At 54.9% G+C, this 23,620-nt stretch overlaps 3 protein-coding genes across 3 annotated transcripts in view; 2 read left to right on the top strand and 1 right to left on the bottom strand.

Annotated features, from left to right (window-relative positions):
* Positions 1 to 23,620, bottom strand: part of LOC131096425 (uncharacterized) — a 1,435,131-nt gene that overhangs the window by 455,549 nt on the left and 955,962 nt on the right.
* On the top strand, positions 560 to 1,492 carry LOC131096466 (olfactory receptor 14A16-like). The gene has a single exon (XM_058044803.1). It carries the CDS (start codon positions 560 to 562, stop codon positions 1,490 to 1,492), a length of 933 nt encoding a protein of 310 aa, XP_057900786.1.
* On the top strand, positions 14,494 to 16,936 carry LOC131096491 (serine/threonine-protein kinase pim-1-like). The gene is made up of 5 exons (XM_058044832.1): positions 14,494 to 15,054; positions 15,178 to 15,228; positions 15,433 to 15,799; positions 16,414 to 16,590; positions 16,830 to 16,936. The coding sequence occupies exons 1-5, from the start codon at positions 14,494 to 14,496 to the stop codon at positions 16,934 to 16,936; spliced, it is 1,263 nt and encodes a 420-aa protein (XP_057900815.1).

Here is a 23,620-nt window from a genome sequence, read left to right as displayed (position 1 = left end):
CTCCCAGCAGGGCATTTGACTGTAGAATATTTCCAAGTAGATTTTACAGGGAGCAGAGTGAAGCAGGGGCTGCAGAAAAGGGAAAATCCTGCTTGTTTTAATCAACTGGTCTGGGTTGGAAATTGCACATAGATATTCATCTCTCAGTTAAGGTTGGAAAATTACATTCTCTGTGATCTTTATAAAACAGGCAGCAACAGCGATTAGCACAGGACATCAATGGCAGCATAAGTGTCACTTTTCCAGATTCCTCAGGGTTGCTCTGACTTTGCCATCAGAGCCTGCAGAGCCAGAGCTGCCCCTGGGCAGTGCCTGAGCTGGGAGGGGTCTGCAGGGCAGAGCTGAGCCCCCAGGGCTGGGCTGGGCTCTGGCAGCACTGGCAGGGCCCAGCCCTGGGCACAGGGAAGGAGCTGCTGGCAGGGACAGCTCCAGGCAGCAGAGCCCTGGGCAGGCAGTGGGGAAAAAGTGCCCCCAGGCTGTGCTGGGATATTTAAAGTCCTCTCCAAACCCAACTATGTCATGATTACTTTTTTACAGATCCCATGCCAAGGCACAGTAAATGTCCAACAGCAGCTCCATCAGTCACTTCCTCCTGCTGGCATTGGCAGACACGCGGCAGCTGCAGCTCCTGCACTTCTGCCTGTTGCTGGGCATCTCCCTGGCTGCCCTCCTGGGCAACGGCCTCATCATCAGCGCCGTAGCCTGCGGCCACCACCTGCACACACCCATGTACTTCTTCCTGCTCAACCTGGCCCTCAGCGACCTGGGCTCCATCTGCACCACTGTCCCCAAAGCCATGCACAATTCCCTCTGGGACACCAGGGACATCTCCTACACTGGATGTGCTGCCCAAGTCTTTCTGATTTTCTTCTTCCTGTCAGCAGAGTATTTCCTCCTGACCATCATGTGCTACGACCGCTACGTGTCCATCTGCAAACCCCTGCACTACGGGACCCTCCTGGGCAGCAGAGCTTGTGCCCACATGGCAGCAGCTGCCTGGGCCAGTGCCTTTCTCAATGCTCTGCTGCACACAGCCAATACATTTTCCCTGCCCCTGTGCCATGGTAATGCCTTGGGCCAGTTCTTCTGTGAAATCCCACAGATCCTCAAGCTCTCCTGCTCCAAATCCTACCTCCGGGAACTTGGGCTCATCGCAGTTAGTGTCTGTTTGGTATTTGGTTGTTTTGTGTTCATTGTTTTCTCCTATGTGCAGATCTTCAGGGCTGTGCTGAGGATCCCCTCTGAGCAGGGACGGCACAAAGCCTTTTCCAGCTGCCTCCCTCACCTGGCCGTGGTCTCCCTATTCCTCAGCACTAGTACATTTTATTATCTTAAGCCCCCCTCCATGTCCTCCCCATCCCTGGATCTGGCCCTGTCAGTTCTGTACTCGGTGGTGCCTCCAGCCCTGAACCCCCTCATCTACAGCCTGAGGAACCAGGAGCTCAAGGCTGCAGTGTGGAGACTGAGGACTGGATGGTTTCAGAAGCATTAAACTGCTGGGCAGTTTCTGCAAATCACATGTAATAAAAGTCATCTTTGATGCTTCTTGATGGTTTCATTTTGGTCATTCTTTATCTATTTATTTTACTTTTTAAATCTTGTCCACTAATAAATAGAAATATTTGTGCCATTTTTCATTTTGTTTCTCTCCACCTTCCCTGTGGCCCCAGCCTGTCCAATAAGGGACTGCACTCTTTGTTGCTTTAAAGAAACTAAAGGATCTCCCAGCAGAGTTTTCTGCAGAGATGGCCTTTTGTTGCCTTCTCTGGAGCTGCAGCAGCAATGTCTCAGTGCAGATCTGGGGGCTGATCAGGGCTTCCCCAGCAGCTTTGCTCAGCAGCAGCAGCACTTGGTGTTGCCAGTGCTGCTGCCGTGGCCCTGCCCCGCTGCCCTGGTGGCCCTGGTGTTGCTGCAGGGCCTGAGTGCTCTCGGGGCCGGGCACAGCCCTGGGGGTGGCAGTGCCGGGGCGGCAGCAGGGACAGGCCATGGGCACTGCTGGGGCAGTGCTGATGCCTCAGGCCAGGCCCTGGGGGCTCCAGGCTCCTTGCCAAGGCTCTCTCAAGATCACAGCCAGGCCAATGCTCAGCAGAGAAAAGCCCCGTGAGTAGCCCCAGGCTGGCCGTGGGCAGGCTGGGGGCAAACAGCATGGCTGGGGCTCTGCAAGGGCCCTGGGGCAGACGGGAAGGAGCAGCAGAGCAGGGGCTGATCCATCCCCAGTGCGCTGCACAGCCCAGGGCAGCATCCCAGAGCGTCCTCATGGAGCTGCTAACAACATCCCCCCTCTGCAGCCCTGGCCTCTCCCCCAGCTCACACAGGTGACCCATCCTTGCAGGCACAGACATGGCAGCACTGGCTCAGCAGCCCCTGTTTGCATTGCACACAGCAGGGGGAGCACCCCCATGCTGTTGGTGTGGGGACATGAACCTGAGGGAGCACAAATGCCATCAGCCTCTGGGGCCATCAAGGGCTGGGGGACACCAGGGAAACCACTCAGCTTTGTCATGGCCTCTGCAGTCAGCCAGAAAGTTTGTTCCCATCAGCTGGGAGTTTCCTGTCCCACTGCAGACGCTGTTGCTCAGAGCCAGGGCTGCCTGGCAGCCACCCCCAAACTGTCCTGAGCATTTCCTTTGCTTCACCTTTGCTTTCTTTCCTCTTCCTGATACAAATGTCTTCCCATTGCCCACCCCTGTTCCCTCCCCTGCAAACAGCCAATTCCATCTTGCCCTTTCCTCTCTAGCCCCACTCCCCACTGCAGTTCCTGACTTGGCACCATGGGAACGTCCCTTGGGCAGCAGGATCATCCTGTAAGTGCTGCAGGAATTGTCTGCAGGCTCCTGCAGTGCCTGGTGCTGCTCCCTTGCCAGAGACACCCCAGGCCAGGGAGGCACATCTGGGCTGCTGTGTCTGGCTCTGGGGCTCCCTGTTCTGTGCAGTGAGGAGAAGCTGCAGAGGCTCTGCAGGACTGACAGGATGGGCTTTGGGGCTGCCAGGAGAACCTGGGCTGCTGGAGCTTCTGAAGAGGAGGCCCAGGGCTCCTCCTGCAACTGCTCCAAGGGTTCTTTCAAAGAATCCCAGAATCAGCAAGGGTGGAACAGGCCATGGAGATCATCAAGTCCACCCTGTGCCCTGACACTGCCTTGTCTCCCCTGAACCTCCTCTTCTCCAGGATAAACAACCTCAGCTCGCTCAGCCACTGCTCACAGGACGTGTGCTCCAGACCCATCCCCAGCCTTGTTGCCCTTCTCTGGACACGCTCCAGCTCGTCCATGTCCTAAATTGGGGGCACCAGAACTGCAAACAGCACTTGAGGTGTTGCCCAAGCAGTGCAGATCACAGGGGAACAATCCCTGCCCTGCTCCTTCTGGCCACGCCATTCCTAATCCAGGCCAGGAGCCATTGGCCTGCTTGCCCACCTGGGCACACTGCTGGCTCATGCCCAGCCTGCTGTCCATCAGTCCCTGCAGGTCCCTTTCTGCCTGGCTGCTTTCCAGCCACTCTGGCACCTTGTTGAGGGAGGGAAGGGAAGGGAAGGGAAGGGAAGGGAAGGGAAGGGAAGGGAAGGGAAGGGAAGGGAAGGGAAGGGAAGGGAAGGGAAGGGAAGGGAAGGGAAGGGAAGGGAAGGGAAGGGAAGGGAAGGGAAGGGTCCAGATCCAATCCTTCCTGAAATGTGGGGTTTGCTGGCACTGCCAGTGCCTTGATCCAAAAATTTCCCTATTCTGGCACAGCCCAAGTGCAGCAATTTGCTGGCACAGAAATCCAAACCCTGACAAACTTCCTGCTACTGGGTCTGGCACCGACCACATCTTGTGTTTGCTGCCCTAGTACCCAGATTTGGAAATTTCCTGGTGCCTGCACAGCCCAACTTCAGTGATTTACTGGCACAGAAATCTAAAATTTTGGAAATTTCCAGGTTCTGACTCTAGCACCATCCAGATCTAGAGTTTGCTGGGACCACTAGTGCCCAGATTTGGAAATTTCCCGGTGCCTTCACAGCCTAGGTCTAGCAATTTGGTTTTAGCTAGCTTAGGCAGAGAAGTTTCTTTGGACTGTGACTTTCCTTTTTCTTGGAACTGTTTAAACCTGCTCTGGACTGAAAACCCAGACAAACACCGGCAGCAGCTCACACCTGTGGCCCCCCCGAGGTCTGGGACACGCATTCCAGCGGCAGAGGGACTTAGAAGAGATGAAGTGAGTCAACTACAACCCACAAAAAGGACTTTCTGAATTTGCCATCTCTTCAGCACTGTCAGAGGTTTTATTTAATATTATTCATTTTTCGTGCTTGTGAATACTTTACTTGTTAAATAAACTGGGTTTTTTCCACTTTTCTCAAGACTTTTCCTGAACTAGTAGGAGGAGGGGCCGCTTGAACTTTTTCTAGATGGACCCCTTTTGGACATTTCCTCCCAAAATTTGCCCTAAACCAGCACAAACAGTCACAATGAAAATTTCACCAGTGGCATAATTTCCTGATGGAAAATCTTGTGACAGAAGCTCGACCTTGTTCTCAATGAGAGGTTCTTGGGAAGAGCAGACAGGAGAAGATTCCTGGAAAACTGAAAAAGCTTTCCAGAAGCAAAATGAAAAAGAAAGAAACAATCCAAGATGTTTCTCTTTATTTATTTCTGTGCTTCCCTTTTCCATGTTGCAACCCAGTAATTCCAGATGTACCTCACCTCTAAGATCGCTGACTTAGGGATTTTTAGACACTCTAAAATACCATGAGCCACACACAGTTTTCCTTCCCCTGTTTTTACAGGAAAGCAACACTGGAGATGTAAGTGCAATGCTTGGGTCAGGTAGGAATCCTACCCCAAGGGAAGGTGGGCCGGCAGTTTCTGACCCTCAGCAAGGACAATGCACAGCAGCAAGCGAGGGGATCGCTGTGCCAGAGTGCAGGAGTCAGGGCTCTGCATCCGGGCTCAGCGCTGCAAAGTTCCCGTGTTTGGGCAGACGGAGGGGCTGTCCCCGGGGTGCGCGGGGCTCGAACGTGGGGCTCGTGGGGCGAGCGGGGAACGGACACGGGGACGAACGGCCCCGGTGCTTCAGTTGCAGCGGCGACAGCGGCGGCAGCGGCGTCATCACCAGCAGCAGCGGCGAGAGCAGCAAACAGATAGTTTTGAATACTCCTTCTCTCTTTCTTCCTCTTTCTCTTTTTCTTTATTTTTCTCTCCCTTTGCCACTGTCGCGCACCATTCTCTCGGCGTCCGTTTCCCGGCGTCCCTCCCCTCTCCCCGCCTCCCTCTCCCCTGCCGGGCCGGGCCATGCCCCCGGCCCGCCCCCGGCCCCGGGCGGGGCTGCCCCGTGCCCGGCCCCGGCCGTCCCGCCGCGGTCTCGTCTCCGCCCGGCTCTGGCCGTACTGGCGGTGGCGCTGCTGGGCGGGCATCAGTGCCTGGGGCGGGGGCGGCATCGCCGCCCTTCGGCTCCGCCTGGCCCCAGCCCGGCCCCGGACCCGACGCAGGGTCCAGTCCCGACCCCGGCCCCGGCCCCTGCTCCTCCCGGGGCCCGCGGAGGACACACGCGGCGCGGCCGCTCCCACCACCTCCGCTGCAGCTTCCCCGGCCCGAGCTCCGCCGCTCGGCAGCGCGGCCGACGGCCCCGAGCCTCCCGTGCCGCGTTCCCGGGAGCGAACGCCGGGGCATGGCCGGCCCGGGGCGGGTAAGGGGCGCTCGGGGGCCCTGGCTGGCCCCGGGCCGAGCGCTGACAGCCGCGTCCCGCCCGCAGGGACGGCGCAGGAGGCCCTGCAGGAGCGGTACCGGCTGGGATCGCTGCCGGGGCGCGGCGGCTTCGGCAGCGTCTTCGCGGCCACGAGGCTCTCGGACGGCGCCCCGGTGAGCGGCGGGGCCGGCGGCGGACGCAGGAGGAGGGGGCGGAGGAGAAGAGGACGCAGGCGGAGGAGGAGGAGGAGGGCGGAGGATGGGGCGTGCAGTGCGGGCGGCGAGCTCACCCCGCTGCTGCCCTTGGCTTGCAGGTGTGCATCAAAAGGGTGCCACGGAACCGCGTCCGGCACAGGGGCGAGCTGGTGAGTGAGCGGAGCCAGCGGCAGTAGCCGAGGCTGCCTGCCGGGGATGAGCCGGGGCCCGGCACGGTGAGAGCCGCCAGGACGCCCCGAGGGAGAGAGGGCGTGGGGCCAGCACAGGGCGCAGAGCATCCCGGGCTGGCTGAGGGCTTCACCAGGCCTGGCACGGCATCGGCCCCACTGACGGCATCGTGCTCCTCCCGCAGCCCGACGGCACCAGCACACCCCTGTAGATAGTGCTGCTGGCCAAGGTGTCCACTGGCTTCCCCGGTGTGGTCCAGCTGCTGGAGTGGCTCAAGCTCCCCAACTACATCGTCATGGAGTGGCCAGAGCAGTGTCAGGACCTGCAGCGTTTCATTCGGGCACGGCAGTTCCTGCCCAAGGAGGAGGCGCGGGAGCTGTTCCGCCAGGTGCTGGAGGCCGTGCGGCACTGCACCAGCTGCGGGGTCCTGCACAGGGACATCAAACCAGGGAATATCCTGGTTGACCTGGACACCAGCCAGGCAAACTCATGACTTTGGCTGTGGCACCTACCTGCAAGACACAGTTTACACTCACTTTGCAGGTGAGCCCACGCAGGGCTGTGCTCCCGCTGCTGACATCTCATGGCCCAACATCTCCCAGCCCAAGCTGGCTGTGGCAGCGGGGATTTTGCTGCCAGTCAGGGGACTGAGTCTTCAGCTGAGTTGCTTTACAGCGGGGCTGGGTGGGCAGCGATCTTCCAGCCCTGCTGGCAGCCTTTGCCAGCCACTCTGCCCAGGACTGGAGCAGCCAGCCCAACCAAAACCCCCGTGGTTGGGGATAGTAGAGAGGCGGGGGCGAGAACCAAGGATGGCCTCTGGATGAACCTTCCAAGCAAAGGTTATCTTTGTATCTGCTCCCTAATGAAATATGCATGGTCATTAGGCCCTGTGATAGATGTACCCACTCATTAGTGAAACATGTATTGACCTTTTTGTATTTAGAAGCCAGACAAGGCCATGAAATCTGACATCTGACCTTGTTTGGGGCTGTATGGTCAAAGTCACCTCCTTTGGTTCCTCCTTGAGCCCTGGCCAGGCTTTGGGAGGGACCCAAGAGGAGGATGAAAGCAGATGTTGCCACACTAGCAGTGCTGTCAGTTTGTTCCTTCAGCACTGTCAGAGCTGGGCCCTCTCCCAGCGGGGTTGGAGCCTCACCTGGGGCTGGAGGCACCTGCAGGAATTCCCAGTGCCCAGGAGTGGCTCTGCAGCCCTTGGCTGTGACAGCTTCCCCAGCTGCTGTGTGGGTCTGGGGGATGGTAAAGGCTGAGGGTAAATGCTGCTGGATCTTTCTTAATCACTGCAGGCAATCTTTGGTGGGGATGGTTGGGTGCATTGCTGAGCTGCTCCTTTTGTGATTCTTTGCTGCTCTGAACTGCAGTGAATGACACTGATTCCTTCAGTTGGAGTCTGTGTCTTTGGTGCTGACCCTGCCCACTGGTGAAACAAAACTGGCACAGTCTGGCCAGATGCCAACAAAATGTCACTTGTTCAGTGTAAATGTGAGGAATCAGTGCCATCAGAAATTCCCAGCTGGGAAGCCCTTCCCTGGAGTTCCCTGGCTCTGGAGTGGGCTGAGGTCGGAGCCCCGCGTGAGCAGTGGGGCAGTCGGGTAAAAGAAGCTGCACCCCTGGATGTCTTCAAATGCATCCAAAAATTGCACATGGAAAAGGAAAAGACCTTGTGGGTTTGGGCAGACGAGGGTGAATTTTATTAACAGCACCAACAGAAGGAAAAACTGTTGTTGAAATACTCCCACACAGAGTGACAAAAGGTTCAGATCTTGAGCTCAGGTTCATTTGTGCAAGTCAAATAATAATAGCAATAATATAATAGTAATAATAATAATAGTAATAATAGTAATAATAATAATAATAATAATAATAATAATAATAATAATAATAGTTGTCGGTTTCTCGGCTGTTTAGGTGGCCTGGAAAGGCCCAGAGTGGCCTTGGGCAGCCCGGCGCTTCAAAGGACGAGGAGAGACTTCTGATCTTGTTTCGGTCTCAGTGTTTATTAATTGTTTATCTAAAAGATTTTCTTTCAGCCCGACAGAGGTCTGCACAGCAAGTCAGCCATGGGCACACACCCCAGCCTCCGGGGCGGTCACTTATCTTTATACTCGAAGTTACGTGTACAATATTTATAATTTTTCCCCAATACCTTCTACTTTTATTAACCGGTGCACTTTTAGTAAAGACCAATCCCAAAGTGCCACCATCACCACAGAAGATGGAGGCCAAGAAGAAGAAGAAGAAGGACAGGACATGCCCCAATTCCTCCATCTTACTTCTCTAGACCCCCCTGTACAGAAATCCTAAACCCTGTGTATTATACTCTAACTAACTTATCCCTTCACCATTCACCCCAGTGAAATCCTCCCAGTCCTCATACAGATGTTATCTCCTGTGTAGGATCAAAGTCCTGTCACCAGACACTTCTGGCAACATTCCAGGACTCCTGAGCCCCCCAAGGGTGTTCTTGGCCACTCTGCACCCTCATCCTGAGGTGCTGAGATCCCACAAATAATAATAATAATAATAATAATAATAATAATAATAATAATAATAATAATAATAATAATAATAATAATAATAATAACAACAATGATTGATTTTAATAGTTATATATAAGACAGTAATTTATATTTTTATCTATGTAATTAAAATTGACCCAGTGAAATATGGCTGACAATTATAATATGTCAGCTTTAGCTGCTCACTGTGACACTGAATACCCCACAGAAAAGGTCTGGCCAAGACCCAAATGGCAGTGGTAAGCTTTGTGAGATTGTATGCAAGGAATAAAGGAGGAAGGGATGAAATTGGCTATTTTTATAGGATTTGCTGATGCTGTGATGTGGAATGCTTTGTCTGTTATTGTGAAAAATGCAGTGATTAGGACCGCTGGGTTTTTCATATCCCAGACAATCCACAAGCTGCAGGACTGGTTGAACAGGTGAAGGAAGGGGTTGTTAAAAAAGCAGTTGAAAAAATGAGGAGATGGGAACCTGTCCCAGATTTGCTCCATGCCCTTAACAATGGCCCATGGGGAAATGGAAACCCCCTGCATGGCTGCACCCAATTTACATTAATGAGCTAAATCAATTATTAGAATAAATAATAAGTGATGCTGTTAAGATATCCAGTAGCACATGCTGTGAGCTCCAACAAACACAAATGGGGCTCTGCAGAACCTCAGGGCCTTGGATTATCTGCTTGCTGGCCAGGGAGGAACCTGGGCTATTCCAGGACAGGAATGTGGCAGGAATGTCTATCAGTGCTCGGTTTGAGGTCCAACAACCAGGAATCACCTCGACAGAAAGATCAGGAGAACAGTGGCAGAAGGAAGAAAATTCTTCCTGGTGGGATTGGCTCCCAAATTAGAGGCTGCTGTGAAATAAATTTGGGGCAGTCACTGTGGTCAATGCAGTGTGAGCACTTGGTGTGTTATGATTTAAAGTTAGAGTTGTTGTGACACCTTGTGCTGGAAATGGAGTACTGAGACTTGTCTAAAGAGAGATACAGTCTCAAGAAAAAACAGAGGCATTTGATAAACAACAGAGAATAGCAACGAATTAGGCATGTTTTAAAAGGAATGCAAATTATAGCTCTGAGTAATGAACTTGAACAGCACTTAACTGAAGAACAAGAGGCAATGCCTTTATACCTAATACCTAAATCTAAAGTGTGTTATTGAAATTGTTCTGAAGGTTGCAGTTCATCTGTAGGTCAAAGCACTGATTGAAGCACTGAGGCCTCACCAGGCCCTGACTGAGGCCTGAACAACGGGCCCTGAGGCAAAGCTGAGCTCCAGATGAACCTTCCATGCAAAGGTTATATTTGTATCTGCTCATTAATGAATTTATCTTAATGAATTTATATTTATATTGCTAATATTATTAGCAATGTGATCTCAGTATGTGTTCATGGGTGAAATGTGGATTTATCTTTCTGTATTTAAAAATCAGACAAGGCCCCATCTGGCTTTGTTTGGGGCTGAAGGATCAAAGTCACCTCCCTTGGTTCCTCCTGGGCTCTGGCCAGGCTTTGGGAGGGACACAAGAGGAGGATGAAAGCAGATGTTGCCACACTAGCAGTGCTGTCAGTTTGTTCCTTCAGCACTGTCAGAGCTGGGCCCTCTCCCAGTGGGGTTGGAGCCTCACCTGGGGCTGGAGGCACCTGCAGGAGTTCCCAGTGCCCAGGAGTGGCTCTGCAGCCCTTGGCTGTGACAGCTTCCCCAGCTGCTGTGTGGGTCTGGGGGATGGTAAAGGCTGAGGGTAGATGCTGCTGGATCTTTCTTAATCACTGCAGGCAGTCTTTGTTGGGGATGGTTGGGTGCATTGCTGAGCTTCTGCTTTTGTAATTTTTTGCAGACATACATCATATAAATTACACAATTTCTTCAGCTGGAGTCTGTGTCTTTGGTGCTGACTCTGCCCACTGGCAAAACTGACCCTGTGGGGCTCCACAGAACCAAGGGGCCCTTGTGACACTGCTGTGCCTTGTGTAACCAGGGGACCATGGTGACCCTGTGGGGCTCCATAGAACCAAGGGGCCATTGTGACACTGTGAGCCCTCATGGATCCATGGAGACCATTCTGACACTGTGGGGACTTGTGGGGACAGGCTCCATTGTTTTCCTCTCCCTGGCACTGCCCAGTTCAGCCTTTCCCTGCCCCAGCCCCAGCCCAACAGAGCAGCAGAGTCAGGTCTGGCCCGGCAGCAGGAACTGGAGGCCCTGGAGGTCAGGGACAGCCACTCTGTGTCTGGAGTGCTCAGCAGATGCTCAGCTCGGGCAGCTCCTGCAGCTCCAGGGCCAGCCCTGCTGCCCAGCACAGCGCAGAGTTGGCCCCAGGGCTCCTCAGGCAGCTCCTGCTGGCCCAGGGACAGGGCAGCCTCTTGCCACGGCTCCTCTGCACCCCCACAGGCTCCTGCTCTGCTCCTGGCCCATGCCAGCTGCCCCCAGAGCCCTTCCCAGGGGAACACGTCTGCGCTGGCCCGAGCAGCCACTGCTGCAGCCCCTGCCCTGCTCCCCAGAGGCTGAGCTGGGGCTGCTGCTCCGCAGAGCACGGGGGCTGTGCTGCCTGGGGCCCTGGGTGCCTCTGCTGGGCTCTGCTGCTCAGCCTGGCACACAGAGGCAGCTGATGGTGCTCCCTGCACTGACCCCCTCCCACACAGGCTCTGCACGGCCATGGAGGGGCTCAGAGGTGCCTGCCTTGTTCCAGGGCTGCCAGAGGGGCTCGGGGCTGCCCTGCATCCTCCTGGGGGAGCTCCCTGAGGGTCAGAGGAGTCAGTGACCAGACCCCTTTCCCTGTGCCTGCTGTGTCCCTGGGCTGCAGAGCTCTCCTGGCTCACAGCAGACATTCAGTCCCTGATGTCAGGGTGACCCCACCCTGGCCAGGCCTGTGCCCATTGAGCTCCACTCCCTGCTGGTCCCTGGCACACACACTGTCCCTGCCAATACTAACCAATAAGTGACCCTAAGGCATGGGGACTGGGGGACAGACATTTAGGACAGCATATGGGGCAAGGCTTGGGATGCTGACCCCCGGCTGCTGGCTAATCACTCGACATCCTGGAGCAAAGCTTCTAGATGGAGAGGATGGGATGCTGAGTGATTGACAGAGAGCCAGGGTGGGGATTTGGGGATTCCCTCAGCAAGGGAAAGGGATTACACAGGTAAAGGGAGGGGGGTACCATCTGGGATGAACCATTTGGGAAAAAGACGGGGATTCAAAAACAAAACTATTGCAAAGTATTACAAAGTATAAAAACACACTACGAGACACCACCCAGATCTGGTGTTTGCTGCCCAAGCGCCCAGATCTGGAACTTTCCCAGGGCTGGCACAGCCCAAGTCCAGCAATTTGCTGGCACAGAAAGCCAGAATCTGGAAATTTCCTGATGCCAATACAGGTGCCCAGACCTGGTGTTAGCTGCCACTGCCAGTGCTCAGATCTGGATATTTCCCTGTTCTGGCAGAGCCAAGTCCAGCAATTTTCTGGCAAAGAAAGCCAAAACCTTGCAAATACCTGGTGCTGGCCCCACCCAGATCTGGTGTTTGCTGGCACTGCCAGTGCTCAGATCCAGCAGTTTCCCAGTGGCAGCACAGCCCAAGTCCAGCAGTTTGCTGGCACAGAAAGACAAAACCTTGCAATTTTCTGGTGATAGCACTGGCAGCACCCAGACCTGCGGTTAGCTGGCACCGCCAGTGTCCAGATCTGGCAATTTCCTGGTGCTGGCACAACCCAAATGCAGCAATTGTCTGGCAAAGAAAGCCAAAACCCGGCACTGCCCAGATCTGGTGTGTTGGGGTTGGTTTAAAAGAAGAGGGAGACCTCGGCTTAAGGCCCTAGGAAAACCCTCTTTAGTTGGGGTCAGCAGGAGCACCCGCCCATGATCCTCTTACTCATATGCAATTGTTACTAGAAAGTTCTGAGTTCTCTTTGCTACCATTTGTTACTTTATACTGCAAAAACTGTAATATTCTTAATCCTTCCTTCCTCTTGGATCCTTCCCTCAGATCCCACCTTAACCCCTCCCCATAAATAAATGTATAACTATTCCTGCTAGACCCTGGACCCAGGCCTTTTTCTACTTCTCTCTCTGTACTGTGTACGCCGTCCTGTTTGTTGTGTTTGCCTTCAGTAAAGTTCTGTTTCCAGACAACGAGATGAAAGGAGTCGCTGTCTGTAAAGTTGCCAGAGCTGGTTCTCAGGGAAACCACTGCTCAACAGTGCAGACGAGGACCAGAAGATTTCACTGGTGTTTGCTGGCACTGCCAGTGCCCAGATCTGGAAATTTCCCTATTCTGACACAGCCCAAGTGCAGCAATTTGCTGGCACAGAAATCTAAAACCTTTCACCTTTCTGCTACTGGGCCTGGCACTGCCCACATCTTGTGTTTCCTGCACAGGAACCCAGATTTGGAAATTTCCTGATGCCAGCAGAGCCCAAATCTGGCAGATTTCTGTCACTGGCAACGACACCACCCAGATCAGGTGTTTGCTGGCATTGCCAGCGCCCAGATCTGAAAACTTCCGGGTGCTGGCACAGCCCAAGCCCAGTGATTTGCTGGCACAGAAAGCCAAAGTTTGGAAATCTTCAGGTTCTGGCTCCAGCACCATCCAGCTCATGTGTTTGCTGGGACCGCCAGTGCCCAGATTTGGAAATTTCCCGATGCCTTCACAGCCAAGGTCCAGCAATTTGATTTTAGCCACCTTAGGAAGAGAAGTTCCTCGGATTGTGGCTTTCCTTTTTCTTGGAACTGTTTAAACCTGCTCTGGACTGAAAACCCAGACAAACACCGGCAGCAGCTCACACCTGTGGCCCCCCGAGCTCTGGGATGCTGCATTCAAGAACCAGAGGGACTTAGAAGAGACCGAGGGAGCCAACTAGAACCCACAAAAAGGACTTTCTGAATTTGCCATCTCTTCAGCACTGTCCAAGGTTTTATTTAATATTATTCATTTTTCATGCTTGTGAATACTTTACTCGTTAAAAAAACTGGGGTTTTTTTCACTTTTCTCAAGAGAAGTCTTTTCCTGAACTAGTAGGGGGAGGGGCCGCTTGAACTTGCTTTCTAGACAGACCCCTTCAGGAGGTTTCCTCCCCAAATTTGCCCTAAGCCAGCACAAACAGTCACAATGAAAATTTCACCAGTGGCATAATTTCCTGGTGGCAAATCTTGTGACAGAAGCTTGACCTTGTTCTCCATGAGAGATTTTTGGGAAGAGCAGACAAGAGAAGACTCCTGGAAAACTGAAACAGCTTTCCAGATGTGAAATAAAAGAAACAATCCAAGGTGTTTTCCTCTATTTATTTCTATGTTCCCCTTTTCTATGTTGCATCCCAGTAATTCCAGATGCACCTCACCTCTAGGATCGATGACTTAGTGATTTTTAGACACTCTAAAATACCATGAGCCACACACAGTTTTCCTTCCCCTGTTTTTACTGGAAAGCAACACTGGAGATGTAAGTGCAGTGCTCGGGTCAGGTAGGAATCCTACCCCAAGGGAAGGTGCCCCGACAGTGTTTGACGCTCAGCAAGGACAATGCACAGCAGCGAGCGAGGGGATCGCTGTGCCAGAGTGCAGGAGTCAGGGCTCTGCATCCGGGCTCAGCGCTGCCAAGTTCCCGTGTTTGGGCAGACGGAGGGGCTGTCCCCGGGGCGCGCGGGGCTCGAACGTGGGGCTCGTGGGGCGAGCGGGGAACGGACACGGGGACGAACGGCCCCGGTGCTTCAGTTGCAGCAGCGGCAGCAGCAGCGGCAGCAGCAGCGGCGAGAGCAGCAAAACAGATAATTTAAAACACGCTTTCCCCTATTTTTCTTTCTCTTTCTTTTTGTCCTATTATTTCTCTTTCTCTCCCTTTCCCGCTGTCGGGCACCCTTCTCTCGGGGTCCCTTGCCCGGCGTCCCTCTCCTCTCCCCGCCTCCCTCTCCCCGTGATGGGCCGGGCCATGCCCCCGGCCCGCCCCCGGCCCCGGGCGGGGCTGCCCCGTGCCCGGCCCCGGCCGTCCCGCCGCGGTCTCGCCTCCGCCCGGCTCTGGCCGTGCTGGCGGTGGCGCTGCTGGGCGGGCATCAGTGCCTGGTGCGGGGGCGGCATCGCCGCCCTTCGGCTCCGCCTGGCCCCAGCCCGGCCCCGGACCCGACGCAGGGTCCAGTCCCGACCCCGGCCCCGGCTCCTCCCGGGGCCCGCGGAGCACACCCGCGGCGCGGCCGCTCCCGCCGCTTCCGCTGCGGCTTCCCCGGCCCGAGCTCCGGCGCTCGGCAGCGCGGCCTCCGGCCCCGAGCTGTCGGGGCCCGGGGCGGGTGGGGATGCCGGGCCCGGGGCGGGTGAGGGGCGCTCGGAGGTCGTTGCTGGCCCCGGGCCGAGCGCTGACAGCCGCGTCCCGCCCGCAGGGACGGCGCAGGAGGCCCTGCAGGAGCGGTACCGGCTGGGATCGCTGCTGGGGCGCGGCGGCTTCGGCTGCGTCTTCGCAGCCACGCGGCTCTCGGACGGCGCCCCGGTGAGCGGCGGGGCCGGCGGCGGGCGCAGGCGGAGGGGGCGGAGGAGGAGGGAGGAGGAGGAGAAGGTCGGGGTGCGGCGGGACGGGCGGCGAGCTCAGCCCGCTGCTCTCCCTCGCTCGCAGGTGGCAATCAAACGCGTGCCGAGGGATCGCATCCGGCACTGGGGCGAGCTGGTGAGTGAGCGGAGCCAGCGGCAGCAGCCGGGCCGTGCCGGGCGGCGAGGAGCCGGGGCCCGGCAGGGTGGGAGACGCCGTGAGGCCTGCGGGGAGAGTGGGCGTGGGTTGAGCGGGGCGTGCAGAGCATCCCGGGCTGTCTGAGGGCTCCCAGAGCCCCGGCACGGCCTCGGCCCCACTGACGGCGTCGTGCTCCTCCTGCAGCCCGACGGCACCAGCGCACCCCTGGAGATCGTGCTGCTGGCCAAGGTGTCCTGTGGCTGTGGCGGTGTCATTCAGCTGCTGGAGTGGCTTGAGCTCCCCGACAGCTTCCTGCTGGTGCTGGAGCGTCCGGAGCGGTGCCAGGAGCTCTCGGGTTTTCTGGCGGAGCGGGGGTTCCTGCCGGAGGAGGAGGCGCGGGAGCTGTTCCGCCAGGTGCTGGAGGCCGTGCGGCACTGCACCAGCTGCGGGGTCCTGCACCGGGACATTAAGCCCGAGAATGTCCTGCTCGACCTGGCCAGCGGGCAGCTGAAACTGATTGACTTTGGCTGTGGCGCCTTCCTCCAAGACACAGCCTACACCCAATTTGCAGGTGAGCCCTCGCAGGGGGTGCTCCTGGGCATCTCGTGGCCCAGCCTGGGTGCAGCACTGGGGCTTCCCCCTATTGCAGCCGGGATGGGATTGATGCTGGAGCCGAGTTGATCTGGGTGGGGTGTGAGGGCGGCTATCTCCCAGCCCTGCTGACAGCCTTCAGCACCCACTGTGCCCTGGGCTGGGGCTGGAGCTGGGGCAGCCAGCCCAACACAAACCCCCATGGGGGCAGCAGAGAGGGAGGCCTGACCGTGTGCCCCGGATGTTTTGGTGTGCAGGCAAGGAAGGGCTGGACTGCTCCGCTCTCCTTGTCCGCCTTGGCTTATTAACATTTTTGGGGGCCATGCGGGTGGGGAGGAGAGTGGGTTTTCTCCACTACTGAGTGGGTTTTTCCTTTGTGTGTCATGGTTGGGCCTTCCTAGGGTTTCTGCTGCCCTCTTCCAGCACCAGTGGCTTCTTTTCCAGCCGCGAGTTTGTGCACAAGTCCCAAGTGCTGGCGAGAGGGGAGCGCTCACCCTGTGTGCCTCTGGGGCAGCCCCCACATGCCCAGGGATGCTGGGGACGGGCTCTGGGAGCAGCAGCATCCCCCTGCTGAGCTGTGTCTGTGTTCCACAGGAACCCTGTCCTACAGCCCACCAGAGTGGATCCAGCACCAACGCTACCACGGCGAGGCAGCCACGATCTGGTCCCTTGGCCTCCTGCTGTGCCACCTGGTCATGGGGAAGCACCCGTTCAGGAGGGGCCAGGAGATCATCCAGGGGCGGATCTTGTTCCCACGATGGCTCTCTCAAGGTGGATCCTCATCTCTGGGCACGAGGGTAATGCCAGTGCTGGGAGACAGCAGCGGGCTCATGGGCAAACCACTCTGGCAGCTGCTGAGCAGGCACATGTCCTGCTCTCCTGCTGTCCTCCAAACAGAGCATCCATGGGGGAGTTTAGGCCCAGCTCTGGTCACACCCAGCATGACCTGGGCATGGGAACAGGGGGGCAACTTCTCCAACTGACTGGTGATTTCTGGTTTCTCTCCCCAGAGTGCCAGGATGTCATTAAGAGGTGTTTGTCCATGCAACCCTCGGACAGGCCATCCTTAGAAGATCTTTTCTGTCATCCTTGGGTGAAGGGTGTTACTCTGCCCTAGAAGATGGAAGAGATCCACGTGCACAGTTGGATCCAGGGCCCTGGCAGGTACCAGCTCCAGGCATCTCTTGGCAATCAGTGGCAAAGCAAACCAGGCTGGTTTTATCCTGCCTGTAGCTCTGAGCAGGGGTCAGCAGAAGGGAACACACAGCTCTTGGGCTGGAGCTGAGCTGGAGCTGGTGGATGGAGAATTGCCCTTCTGCACTGCCAAACCAGAGCAAAAAGCTGTCAGTGGGACTTTGTGCCTCTAACACATCCCTGACAGTTTTAAAGGGAATGTGCAGCTCATTCACAGGGTGAGAAGGAAGGTCATCTTCTAAAGGATTTGTGGTTTGACAGAGCTTCCATTCCCAGTCCTGCTTGGAGCTGGCAGAGCACAAAGCAATTTCTTCTTCCTTCACACCAATTTCACCACAATTCAAAATTACAGTATTGGAAACAAACCCCAAAATATTTTTTAAAAATGTTAATGTAGCTGGTAAGATGGATCCATGCCATTACCACATTTACAAAATAATATCTGAGTTCTCTTTTTAATAAAACTCAGTTTTCTCTTTATCCAAAGTTATGCGCTATTTTTCTTTACACATTTGGGTTTTGTTTGTATCTATCACATTGTTTATGTGTTTTTATTAATTTTATTTCCTTTCTTTTTTTTTAACAGAAAACCTGTCCTATCAAAGGAATGTCCTTTGCTCCTGGTTCCCATGTGGAGCAGCTCCCTTCCTGCTGGCTGAGCTGCTCAGGCACAGCTCGGCAGCTCCTGGCCCTGCAGGGCTGAGGCTTTTCCCCGTTGCTGGGCACAGACTGATGGAGCAGCACTGCTGAACATGGGCACACAGAGGGACCAGCAGCAGCTGCCTTTGGCCACCTGAGGCTCCAAGGCCCAAACTCTGAGCAGCCAGGGCTGGAAGAGACTGGCAGGATCTGATCCCTGACTCTGGGCCAGGGCTGCACAAATGACCCCACAGCAGCAGCAGCAGATGGAGCAGATGGAGCTGACTTTGAGCACAGCCCCTGCCCCTCTTGCCTCCCGTGTGCAGCGGTGTCACAGCAGCCTGAGGCACCTGGGAGCCCCCAGGGCCAGCAGGGACTGGAGATGGCAGCCCTGGGCTCCTGGAGGCTGTGCAAGGAACGGAGCTGGGCACTCCCTGTGCATGGGGAGCTTCCAGATGGAAAAGGCTGCTGTGCCCAGGCAGCTGCAAGGGCACAGAAAGGAGGCTCTGGAGCACTGGATCTGTGCCAGTGCCACAGTCCTGGGCAGCAGCCAGCGAGCCCTGGGGAACAGAGGGCACAGCAAGAGGGACAGAAGCAGGCAAGGGCAGAGACTGGAGAGAGCCAGGTCTGGGAGCAGGAACAGCTGCTCCATTGCACTCTTGGAGAAAGCTCTTGGCTGGTTCAAAGCGCTGAAAGGCGTGAAGGGCAGAGAGGAGGCCACAGCAAACAATGCTCCTGTTTGCACAGCTTCCCCTCTCCATGTCCCAGAAGGAATTGCATGGACTGTGTTCTTCTCTCTGAGTCGTCTCGTTCAGCATGAGCAACTCGGCACCAGGAGCTGAAGCCACAGGCCACAGGAGCTGGGCAAGAGGGAACTTTTGGAGCAAAGGAATGCTGCTAAAATAGCCCCAGCTGAATGCAGTGGATATCATCATGGAATCACGGAATCCTTTCTCTTGGAAAAGCCCTCTGAGCTCACCCAGTGCAGCCGCTCACCCAGCAGTGCCAAGCCCAGCACTAAACCACGTCCCTGGAGTGCCAAGGCCTGGACACCAGCCCTGAGTGAGGCCTGGACAGCAGGCCCTGAGCCAAAGGTGGCCTCTGGATGAACCTTCCAAGCAAAGGTTCTCTTTGTATCTGCTCCCTGATGAAATATGCATGGTTATTAGCACTGAGATAGATGTAGCCACTCATTAGTGAAACATGTATTGACCTTTGTGTATTTAGAAGCCAGACAAGGCCATGAAATCTAACATCTGGCCTTGTTTGGGGCTGTATGGTCAAAGTCAGCTCCCTTGGTTCCTCCTTGAGCCCTGGCCAGGCTTTGGGAGGGACGCAAAAGGAGGATGAAAGCAGATGTTGCCACACTAGCAGTGCTGTCAGTTTGTTCATTCAGCACTGTCAGAGCTGGGCCCTCTCCCAGCGGGGTTGGAGCCTCACCTGGGGCTGGAGGCACCTGCAGGAATTCCCAGTGCCCAGGAGTGGCTCTGCAGCCCTTGGCTGTGACAGCTTCCCCAGCTGCTGTGTGGGTCTGGGGGATGGTAAAGGCTGAGGGTAGATGCTGCTGGATCTTTCTTAATCACTGCTGCAATCTTTGTTGGGGATGGTTGGGTGCATTGCTGAGCTGCTCCTTTTGTGATTCTTTGCTTCCCTGAACTGCAGCAAATGACACTGATTCCTTCAGTTGGAGTCTGTGTCTTTGGTGCTGACCCTGCCCACTGGTAAAACAAAACTGGCACAGTCTGGCCAGATCCCAACAAAATGTCACTTGTTCAGTGTCAGTGTGAGGAATCAGTGCCATCAGAAATTGCCAGCTGGGAAGCCCTTCCCTGGAGTTCCCTGGCTCTGGAGTGGGCTGAGGTTGGATCCCTGTGTGAGCAGTGGGGCAGTCAGGTAAAAGAAGCTGCACCCCTGGATGGCTTCAAATGCATCCAAAAATTGCAAATGGAAAAGGAAAAGACCTTGTGGGTTTGGGCAGACAAAGATGAATTTGTTGAGAGTACATTGGGAACAGCACCTTCAGAAGAAACAATTATGATTGGAATGCTTCCACATGGAGCAAGAGAACAAGGTTTTAATCCTGAGCTCAAATGCATTTGTGCAAGTGAAATATCTATATACATAACAATTATATATGTATTTATAGTATAATAAGACCTCAATATATCTATTTATATATATTTATTTATGTCTGTATCTATCTATATTTCTATATCACTATCTATGTATAAAATTATATAATAATGTGAAATAGTGCTGACAATACTAATTTGGTAGCTTTGCCTGCTCAGGGATGTAACACTAAATACCCTACAAAACAGGATTGGCCAGGAGCCTCATGTCAGTGGTCAACTTTTTGAGATTGTATACAATGAAAAAGGGAGAAAGGGAGGAAATTGGCTATTTTTGCAGGGTTTGCTGATACTGTGATGCAGAATGCTTTGTCTGTTCCTGTGAAAAATACAGTGATCTTGCCTGCAGGGTTTTTCACGTACAAGATTATGCACAAGCTGCAGGATTGGTTGCACGGGTGAAGGGGTTGTTAAAAGAGCAGTTGGAAAAATGAGGAGATGGGAACCTTTGCCCATGGAGAACCCATCTCCCAGATGTGCTCCATGCCCTTCACAATGGCCCACTGGGGAAATGGAACCCCCTGGCTGTGCACGGCTGCCCCCAGTTTGCAAATCCAACCATGGGCAGTGAGACTTGGGCTGCCTGGGAAATTGTTGTGGCTGTGATGGCCCCTGGCAGGGCCAGCCCAGAGGCTGCAGGGCTGGGCCTTCATGCATTGGAATTCATTAGGATGAATTCAAAGCAAATGAGAGCTATCAGTACTGAAACAGGAGTTCAGATTCCTCCAGGACACTTTGATTTGGTAACTGCTCCCTTGGAGCTTGGCCTTGCAAAGTGTTCCTGTCATGGCAGGATGAAATGATGCAGAATATCAAGGAGAAATTACAGTAATTCTGTAAACAATAACAAACAAGATTGGATTGTTCAACCCCATGACAGGGTAGCACAATTATTGATTTTGCAATTTTAAGAACGATTGTGAAAACAGGAGATCCACCTCCAGTCACCACCGTTTGTGGAGATAAAGGGTTTGGATGCAGCAGCCCTAATAATGGAGCCAGAGTGTGGGTCTGGAGGCCAAAAGGCCCTCCCAAGGCAGCTGAAGGAGCAGCTCCTGGGAAAGACAACTCTGAGTCCTGAAACCTGGGCAGGAACAATGGGAATGCGTCCCTGCAGCCAGGGATTCTGTGTGAGAACAAGTAGATCTGCCAGGAGATTGTTCTACACATCCTGCCAGACCAGATCTCCCTGTTTGCCCCAAGGGCCCCTGTGGAAAATGCTCTGATCCACGGGGCTCCATGGGAAGGCTGCTGTGACACTGAGGGACTTGCACAGGAATTCCATCCAGGAGCCTGGGTGCCCCTCAGGGACTGGGACCCGGCCCCTTCCAGCCAGAGGGGAAAGGGCCCCCCAAGCCTTGTAAGCCACAGACAGCATGGTAAAGCTGAACAGCAAAGGGCCTGGGGGCATTATTCTGGAATTAAAAAGGTGCCAGCTCCATGGACAACAGAATTCTTGTTCCTAACTCAAATGAGATTGAAAAAAAAGAATGAAGAACATTGTCACTAAAGTACTACTGATGTCTGTAAGGTGTACCTTGATAGTCAGCCAGAATCTTTGTCTCCACAAACACCTCTAGTCTTTCACCAAGGAATTGGTCATGAAAATGTAATGACGGTTTATGACGGATTGCTGAGCTTCTTTTGTAATTCTTTGCTAATGATGATGTGCTTTGCTGAGCTTATCCTTTTGTAAATCTCTGCAGCTGTGCATGATATAAATGACACAATTCCTTAAGTTGGTGTCTGTGTCTTTGGTCATGACCCTCCCCACTGGTGAAACAGGGCCCCTTCTTGCCTAAGTGTTCCCTGGGAAGGCAAAAGCCCTCTCTCCAAAATTCCCCCCTTCCTCCCTTTTCCCCCCTTCACACCCTGAGCATGATGTGCTCTGGTCTGGGCTATGCCCGGGCTCAGTTGGGGTCCCCTGTCCTGGCTGTGTCCCCTGCCCAGCTCCCCCGCAGCCACAGCCCCTCCCCAGCGTGGCTGACGAGGGGCAGGACAGGCCTTGGTTGTGCTGCAGCTCAGCAAGAACAAAACCATCTCTGCGTGCCCAGCCCTGTGCTCAGCACCCGGCCCAGCAGTGTCTCAGTGCCAGGGGCTGTGCCCTCAGTCCCTGCCGGGGGTTTCCATGGCAACTGCCAGGCCAGGTGACCCAGGTGTCCCCCCACTGCCGGTTGCCATGGAAACAGTGCCCAGCCCCGCCCCTTTCTGTCTGGCTGACCTGGCCTTTGGCCCTGGCAGTGCCGGTGGCTGCTGGTTCCTGGTGCCTGAGCGGCCAGCGCGGCACAGGGCAGGTGGCCATGGCACAGCCCCCAGCAAGGGATCCCCTCTGGCTCTGGGCACTGACACCAGCCAGCCCTGAGCAAGGGCCCAGGGCAGCTTTCCATGGCCACCAACCATCACAACGGGGCCGGGCATTGGTTGCCATGGCACCAAACCAAGGACCGGGTCCCCGTGGACATTGCCATGGCACCTGGTGGCACCAATTCCAGGTACAATTGTCACTGGAATTGTGCCTGAAACAGCCCTGGCATCGCTTTGTCCCAGGGTTGCCATGGCAGCCGAGGACAGCAACAGCTCTGCAGGCAAATGGCCATGGAACCTGGCTTCAGAAATGGCTCCTTGGGCTGGTTTCCAAGGAAACCTGAACTGATAGGGGTTGCCATGGGACCCAAACCCATTGGGTCATTGCAGTGTCCAAGGCAACAGTCCCTTGCAATGGCACCACTGCGTGTTGGGATGATGATCCACCCACACAGCTGGCCCAGGGCAGGTCTGGAGTGCTCCTGGTGGCAGCTTGGGCTTGGCACACGCTTGAGGAGGATGTCTGTTTGCAATGGGGAAACTCAGGAGTTTTAGATTGCTTCAAAAATCAAAGAAGGCAAATCCCTCTTTGGCTGTGTGCAGCCACTTCTCCAAGCAAAGCAGGTTCCAGGTGAGTGAGGAGAGACACAATGGTCTTGGGGAAAGTGGAGCAAGGTTGTCCACACTGGCTCAGAGCTCAAGGCACAGCTTTTGTGAGCAGGCCAGACCTCCTTAGGAGAATCCCTGCATCAATATCAGTCACTGAATGCTGCAATCACCTCTTGTGTAATAGGAACAGCAATGAAAGACACCCTTTAAAATAGGACTACATTCCCTGGGGTGGGAATGCCAGTTGCTTGTCCAATCAGAGCCAGGGTAGGCACCAGCTGCTAGTGTGTGATTGATTAACATCTGGGCTAATCAGAGCTGGGTTAGCACAGCCCCTGCTGTGTGATTGACAGCTCTGCCAGACCAGGGCTGGGGGCGGGGCTCTGTCCCACCACAAACCTGACCCGGCCCTGGCCCCACACGGGCATTCCAAGCATCCCAAGGTGTCTTGGGACATCTTTCTCATGCAGTCTCTGACAGCGACCACGGTGACACAATGGAACCTCATGGAACCAAGGGTCAGTTGTGACAATGCAGGTCCAAGGACACCACAGTGACACTGCGGAACCTCGTGGAAATAAGGGGCCATGGTGACACTGTGGTGCCTCATGGAATCAAGGAGACCATTGTGAAACTTGGGGGCCCCAAGGAACCATGGGTCCATGGTGACCTTGTGCAGCCCATAGTGTCACAGAGGAGCCCCTGTGACACAGCGAGGGCGCATGGAGCCGAGGGGCCATGGTGACACATCAGGGCTTTGTGGAACCAGGAAGCCATGTCGAGGGCTGCTTCTCATCAGCCCCTGAAGCACTGGGGCTCTTGGCTTTCCTTCCTATGGGAGAGAACTGTCCTTCTCCTCCAGGGGAGCATGGCCAAAATTTGAATTCCTCCTCCAAATTTCCGTATATGCACAGATTGTTCTC

The sequence above is a fragment of the Melospiza georgiana genome, unplaced genomic scaffold (genome assembly GCF_028018845.1).
Source record: "Melospiza georgiana isolate bMelGeo1 unplaced genomic scaffold, bMelGeo1.pri scaffold_29, whole genome shotgun sequence".
NCBI classification, from domain to species: Eukaryota; Metazoa; Chordata; class Aves; order Passeriformes; family Passerellidae; genus Melospiza; species Melospiza georgiana.
The sequence above is the reverse complement of the archived record's forward strand: the minus strand, read 5'-3'. Positions and strand labels throughout refer to the sequence as shown.